The sequence below is a fragment of the Montipora capricornis genome, chromosome 13, assembly GCF_036669925.1.
Source record: "Montipora capricornis isolate CH-2021 chromosome 13, ASM3666992v2, whole genome shotgun sequence".
NCBI classification, from domain to species: Eukaryota; Metazoa; Cnidaria; class Anthozoa; order Scleractinia; family Acroporidae; genus Montipora; species Montipora capricornis.
Genome location: NC_090895.1, coordinates 27,650,174 through 27,657,673, shown reverse-complemented (window position 1 = coordinate 27,657,673; position 7,500 = coordinate 27,650,174). Strand labels below are relative to the sequence as shown.

The 7,500-nt window shown below is 36.8% G+C and overlaps 1 protein-coding gene and 1 pseudogene across 16 annotated transcripts in view; one reads left to right on the top strand and one right to left on the bottom strand.

Annotated features, from left to right (window-relative positions):
- LOC138029677 (neural cell adhesion molecule 1-like) overlaps positions 1-7,500 on the bottom strand; it is a 51,041-nt gene that overhangs the window by 19,934 nt on the left and 23,607 nt on the right. For all 16 annotated transcript variants that reach the window (XM_068877409.1, XM_068877400.1, XM_068877398.1 and 13 more), the window contains 3 exons: positions 5,238-5,394; positions 3,382-3,648; positions 2,396-2,686 (listed from right to left, as the gene is read on the bottom strand). In XM_068877409.1, the coding sequence (XP_068733510.1) occupies positions 2,396-2,686; positions 3,382-3,648; positions 5,238-5,394 (715 nt within the window). The remainder of the gene's footprint in view (positions 1-2,395; positions 2,687-3,381; positions 3,649-5,237; positions 5,395-7,500) is intronic.
- Positions 6,617-7,500, top strand: part of LOC138029512 (uncharacterized) — a 2,751-nt pseudogene continuing 1,867 nt past the window's right edge.

The window sequence follows — 7,500 nt, the reverse complement described above, 5'->3', positions numbered from 1 at the left end:
CACAAATTGAGAAGAACTTGCAGTTTAAACAACACAAGAAAAGGACATTAGTTGTCAATTTAAAAAAAGAATAGCGCTTTTAGAGACCTTTAGAACACTAAACGACGTCAAGAGAAAAGTAAACAAACGGAAATTTGCATACATGCTTAATAGCACGTGCTCAGTAACGTGATACCCATGAAAACAACACAATCGGTTGAACCTTGTTTCGAATTCCGAGAATCGTGTTTGTCGCTCGCATGAAAAGTTTCTTCTCTGAAAAAACAGTGTGGAGATAAAACATACCTTCTTCGTTCATCCAGCCTTTCTTGTGCACTGAAATTTGCATCCTTGGTGGCGTGTTGATATTCAGCTGTCGAACACCTTTGAATATGCATGACTTTCGGTGGGAGTTTATCGCCGTTCGCTTTCGCTTGAAGTCTGAAGTCTGAACTCTGACTATTTATTACGCCGGAAGGTTCAAATAAAAGTGTATGCGTTGTATGTTATGATTTTCTGGTGTCAACTTTTAGCTTTTGTTTTTGCGTATATCATTAAACGTGTGACTTTTGCACTTTGTTTACGTTAACAAAAAGAGTTCGCATGCCAATTGTGTAAGGATAATTGTTCTCAAATTCATCACATCCTTTTGATAACTCTCAATTTTCGGGTGCGTCTTATAACCGAGTATTTTCGTGTACTTTTCAGTTTGAGAACTTAGCTTGATTAAATTGCAAAGTTTGGGGTGCGTCTTATAACCGAGTGCGCCTTATAACCGAATAACTACGGTATGTTAAATTTCATTTAACTATATTAATATTAAATTTGCAACCTCGGTTAATGCATTTGACGTTCTCTGATTGGTTCACTCAATCTCAGTTATCAGCTCATATATGTACCTGAGTTTGACCTTATATGGCAATTTATTGCACTAAGCATTGCTAAGCTAAAAAAAATTTTGCCACAAAGCGAAATCTCTCTCTGAAAAAAGCAAAAAATAACCTTTTTGTGGAAAGTTTGGATTTACTCCGACATTTAAAAGTTTTGTGATGGGCCTGCATCTGCATGACCACAAGGTATTACACAACATCGCATCTTCATCAAGTTTTTTCGATTTCGCTCGGATTGTCTTGCTTTTTCACGCGTATTTTGTACTCCCAAACTTTTGGAGTTTAAGGAATTAATAAAACAATTATTCCATTTGTGCTTGTTGGATATGAGACTGGTTATACATCTACAACCACTCAAAAAGAATCGAATACCATCTTAAACAAGCCATAATTGTCTAAAATAAGCAAGACGACAATATGTGGTTACCATTTAGTCAAAAAATCTGGATGAGAATGGCGCTTTACCCTGTATTCCATCCTGTAAACTGAGCTAAAATCGTGAGAAAGGGCCTGGAAACGGCACGATCCTCACTAATTTCCAGAATTCCGGGAAATAAAGTGGCAATTAACATTCGTTCAAACTGCTATGGATGGTGCCACTTTATTTCCCGGAATTCGGGAAATTCGTGAGGATCGTTCCCTTTCCAGGCCCTTTCTGACGATTTTAGCTCAGTTTACAGGATGAAATGCAAGGTAACGCACCATTCTCGTCCTGTTGGTTTTTAAAAAATTCTGAAAATCGCTTACCTTTATGCCACGATCATTCCACCCGGATTTTTTGGCTAATGGTAACCACATATTGTCGTCTCGCATATTTTAGACAATTATGGCTTGTTTAACATCGTATTCGATTCTTTGTGAGTGGTTGTAGATGATTTTGAGGTAGTTGTAGATAGTAGTGGATTTTTTTTTGGAGGTGGTTGTAGATGGTTGTAGGTAGTTTTCAGTGGTTTTAGGTCGTTCCACGTTTTAGAAACTACGTTTTAAATGCTCCTTGAAACACGAAAGAGCATGTGTGCACAGAATGCCCTAGACGCAAAAATATTACCTCCTCAATCTTTCTAGTTTCACTTCAGGTTCATGTATTTTTTTTATTTTATTATTTTTTTTTTTTGTGGTTGCTGAATCACGTATCTCTTCTTGGTAAAGTATACCAAATTCCATATTTCGTGTCTTTGGAAACTCACAGGAGATAGGATTCCTAGAATAATGATTCCTAGGCAGATTCATAAATATCTCTGCTCGTATGTAAACCTGAAAACTTGAAGAGCATGTGAACAAAACCTGCTGGTATGCCGTCAAAAACATTGGTCAATTTCACAACATAACCGCCAACGTTTCATTGGTCAAAAGTGCCACATGACCGGACAAACCGTTGACGTTTGAAAAGGAAAACCTCTAGCAAAATTAGTCACGCTTCAAGGATGGACGCAAATGGTAGTAAAAGCATGAACTTCTATCATAATAACAAAAAGAACTGTCAACATTTTTCTTGTTTTTAGTGATTTACATCTGATACCACTCACAGAATGTTTTGGTTGTAGCTGCAACAGATTCCTTATCACTGTACCCAACTGCATTTTGTGCCATCAAATCAACCATATATGGTGTTTCCGCCTCAAAGCTGTCATAGTTGATGTCTGCTTTGCGTCGACTTCCATCAACAGTCTCTTCATGTAGTGTTGCACCACGTAGTGAAAGTGTAATCACATAGTTTGTAACTGGCATTCCTCCATCATCTTCAGGATTTTCCCATTGAATGCTAACATCCTTGCATGTTGTGTTGGCAAACACTTGGCGTGGCATTCCTGGCAAAACTGTGAACAATTCAATAAAATAAACAAGCTTACTGACTCTGAATGCGTCTTATAAACAAATTATTAGACAAATGAAAAAAGCACGCAAATGATAGATAACCAATCATTATAATAATAACAATAATGACGCTTACACGCGTCAATGTAAAGTTCTTAAGGACCTGGAAGCTCCAGGATGTCTCAGGCATCCATCCTCTACTTAGCAACACAGTTGTTAAATATATTAATATTATAACAAGAGTTGCAAAATTATTTTTAATCATGATTGGCAGAGACAGAGGGCATTTTTCATTACTTTTGGTAATTGCCAGAGAAAAAATTATTTTCATGTAGTAAATGCTCTTAGCAGAGCTGGTTTCATTGCTTTGGTCTTGTTGTACAAAAATAAAATTTCATTCAGCTGATTCGTGCGTTTTACAGATCACTGATGCCAAGTGAACACTGGAATGACTTCCTATGCAATTGCACAACAGCGGCATTTTTTGTCTTTTAATACAAGAAAATTTTGCCCTTTATAATATTCTTATAAACAAGTAATTGCAAATTTCCCCGTAAAATTAAGGATTACCATCACTTGTATTTTCAAAACTTGCAAAAAAATAATAGTGACAAGGACAATTTCTGCAACTTCTGAAGATGTGATATATTACTCCTTAATTTTACTTGGCCCCAAGCGATTACCTAATCAAACATACCAGCAACTCGCAGCTCTAACAAAGCCACTTCGTTTCCGAGGGAATTAACAGCAGAGCAGTTGTATTCTCCGAAGACTTCCTCAGATTTCGTTCCTTGAATAACAAACAAGGCTGAGCCATTTCCTGTGGCAACTTCAGTACCATTTTCATTGACCATTTTAACCAAGGGTACAGGATAGCCAGAGAATTCACAAAGGACTGATGTATTTTCACGGTTCCCTATGAAAGTATAAACTGGGTCCCGTGATGAAATGAGCCTGGGTGGAGCTGAAAACCAATGAGGAAAATAGACAACATTACAACATTAATAAATTGGTATTACTTACTTTACTAAATTCAGGAATTTCAACAAAATTTGAAGTTGTTGGCTGGTTTGAGAAGAGTACCCAACTGTTGTCATCTTCAAAATAAATTATAATCCTAGGTTTGATTAAATCTGGCTTTAATTACTGAAACTAAATCAGTTTTCTGTTTGGGGAGAGAAGCAGCAGACTTCTGAGTAAAGTAGCCAACGCTTTTCGCCAACTCTCGGTGCCCAATGAAACCACTGGAAATCTAAGGTCACTTACCACAGGTCATAACCCATTCTTCCCTGAAGCTGTCCCAATTAACAAGTAAAATAGTCTGGTGTTAGAGTCTCACTCCCAGGACTGAATGCCTAGGGTTAACTATGCAAATGCTGGTCACCACAGGCGTAGACCCCCGGGGGCTATGATTTGTGCACTCGCGTCTTTGTATGTTTTTTCAAAGAAGCTACTTCTTCATTGTTAGGCCATAAGACCATCAACAAAAGCCCTTCTCATAATAATAATAATAATAATAATAATACATTATTATTATTATTATTATTATTATTATTATTATTATTATTATTATTATTATTATGCCAACCGTGTAACAGTTGAATTAAGTCTGAACGTAGCTAGGTCTGACATAGGGTATCAAAATTTTGGTCAGGTCTGAAATAGGGTAGAGAAAATATCAGATTTTGCTCAGAAATAGGGTAAGAGTTTTAAGAAGCAGGCCACACATCTGGCATGAATATTGTATGACTTTAAAATTAAACGTCAGCATTTAAGTGTCCATGTATACTAGGTACTTTTGGGCGATTCAAGACATTTTAACAGGGAAAATCGAAAGAAATGTTTATGCAAACGAAGAGAAATCTGTATCAGATATAGAGATATTGATTACTAAACCAATTCTTTTGCTTTCCCATCATGAATTTTATTACACTCCAGACACTAGATGTTGCCGCCACATTTACGCCACTTACTAAGAAATAAATTTTTTTCGCCTGTTTCTTTATCTTTGTCTATCTTTCACGTTTATACTTAGTTGGAATGACTTCAAATTCCTTTTTTGTAGCTACGTGATGATTTTGCATTCTTGTCATTCACATTCCTTTTCTTTATCGCCACAAGGATGCATCATTCTTTCATAAGTTATGCTAGTTATTTCTGCTACCCTTTTATCGCATAAATTTCCTTTGTTTTATAGCTTCCAGTTAGATTTTGTTATTTTGGAACACATCTTTTTTCATAACTTTCACTGCTATTAAAACATCATTCCAAAACTTAGATACTTTGCTTGTTCATTCCCACCCTAGAAATCAAACAAAGTTTGTAAGTATCCTATTTCGTTGGTCATTTGCTGCCAATTTCTTGACTATTTTTTCGGCCTGTATTTGTGCTTTTGTAACATGTTATCCTTTTAATTTTATTCCTGTAGCAACCGTGTTCAGTTTGCATATAAATAGTTTAAATCACACGTTGGAAAAAGATTATTTGGCCTCAGCACTATAAATATTTAAAAGAGAGTTATTAGGACTTTAAGAATCATGACTGTTAACCTACATTTCACATTAACACTTGTTGATTCCTCTGTAACAACCTCTCTTCCGTTACTGTCCAGGGCACCATTTTTTGCTTTGCATGTGTATATTCCACCATCTATCCACCGGATATTCGGAAGACTTATTCTTGCAACACTCTTTTGTCCGTCTGTACCAAGCTATAGTAAATGGAACAGAACATTTGTGAACTTCAGGTTAGTTGAAATGGCAGCATTTTAAAGCTGTTTTAAGCCCACTACACAGGAGTAATATTTACATGTACTGTGTAAAGTTATTTTCTTATACCTTACTTTCATTAGTGTTCTGACAAACATGCTGTACCGTACTATTAACCATATTTCACTAAGTTATCTGGATGGTGTAAACTGCTGGTTGCAGGTCATTGTTTCACCATAGCTGAAACAATCCAAACCTTTACTAATGCTAACATTAGGCCTAAACACTATGCGTTAGATAATGTTTAAGCCTAAGGTTAGCATTTTTGGAAAGGCTTGGGTTGTTTCACTTATGGTGAAATGACCTGCAGGCTACACTTTACACGCTCTTCTGGTTATCAGGGTTTTCATTTAAGGTGGATCAAGCCAGTTTCAAAGCTTTCCAGTAACATTCTTGGTAGAAGGTTTGGCACTACAATGCTGTAATTAACAAATAAAGAAGCCTTGACTGTGCTGTTCTTTTGTAAAGCACGCAGGAAGTGGCTAGAGCACGAAAGAAGTGTAGGGGGAAACACGAGCCGATAGGTGAGTTTTTCTCCCTACTTCTTGAGTGCTCTAGCCGCTTCCTAAGTGCTTTACAACAGAACAGGGCACAGTCAAGGCTTCTTTATTTGTTTTATGATTTTCTTCAAAAATTCTACTTTATTTTCAAAGCGCGCGCTGCTTGTGGCGAACTGAGGTGGCATCCAAATTAGCATGCTTTATACTCTGATAAAGCACGCTAATTTGGACCAATCAGAGTGCTTGTAAGAATGTTTAAAATTATTTGATTGGTTAATGAAACAAAGACTTGTCAAAACATCAATCAACTGGAAAGTGGCTTGACAGAAATCACACAAAATTCGAATTTATGGAAAAACAAGTGCCTCAATGTTCAGTTTCAGTCCACAAAAAACAGCAAAAAAGAGGATCTAAATAATTAAGTTCAGTGAAAACCGGCCGTATTGTTCCCCATGAAAACCTGCGCGTTTCCGACATGACAATTGGAAAACAAACTGTTCAATAATACCCAAAGGAAAAATTTCGGAAATTCATCTGCCATTTCTGCAGATGATGGCGTGAGCTTTGGTTTGTCCGTGCTTTGTACTCTCATAAAGCACGCTGTTTAAACCAATGAGAGCGCGTATTATATAGAAACTTTATTATAACATGTATTAGCAATGTTATGGTACCCGAAGAAACACAAATTATTGCTGAACAAGGTGCAGTCATTATTGAGATGTAATAAGTCACCACGGCAACAGGAAAGCCCTGTGAAAACACCCTTTATTTTGTCTTTAGTTGCACATATCTTAAAAATAAACACAGTGACCCCCATTTTTTATTGCTGGAAAGTGATCAGAAGCCAACATGAAACTCTTGGCAAAGTTAAAAAAAATTCTGTACAGTGGATGCAGAACCACCTCAAATCTGTGATTTCTTTAAGGTGGCTCTAATTCTGCAGTACGGAATTGTTTCCAACTTTGAAGATACAGTAGTTTCATCTTGGCCTTCTAATCATTTTCCAGCAATAAACAATATGGGTCACCGAGTTTGTTTTTGAGATATGAACAACTAAAGCCAAAATATAGGGTGGTTTTGCTACAATCAGCAACAAAATTGTTGACACATTAACCATTTCTACCCCCTATGATGCATTGGTTCTATCTTTTAGCCTTCTTAGGTAGTCCAATTCACCCCCCGCTTCCCCCCAAACAATATTGTACCGTCATTCCCGGGATATTTAGGTACAAACTGGCAACAATGAATGGGGAGGGGGGGAGGTCTTCTCAATAATTTAGAACAGGATTGAAATGATAGTTTTATTTCACACTTAAAATGCACTTTTCACACACAATTTGTCAACTAATTTTGTTGCTCATTGTAGGCTTTCCTGTTGCCAAGGTAACTTATTACGTCACAATAATGGCCGCATCTTGTTCAGCAATAATCAACTTGTTTCATATGGTACCATAACATTGCTGTTGCGTGATACAGTGTGTAGTGCCAATCTTTCTCAAGAGAGTGTCTCTTCAAAGTGTTGAAACTGGTTAGAGCCACCTTAAAACT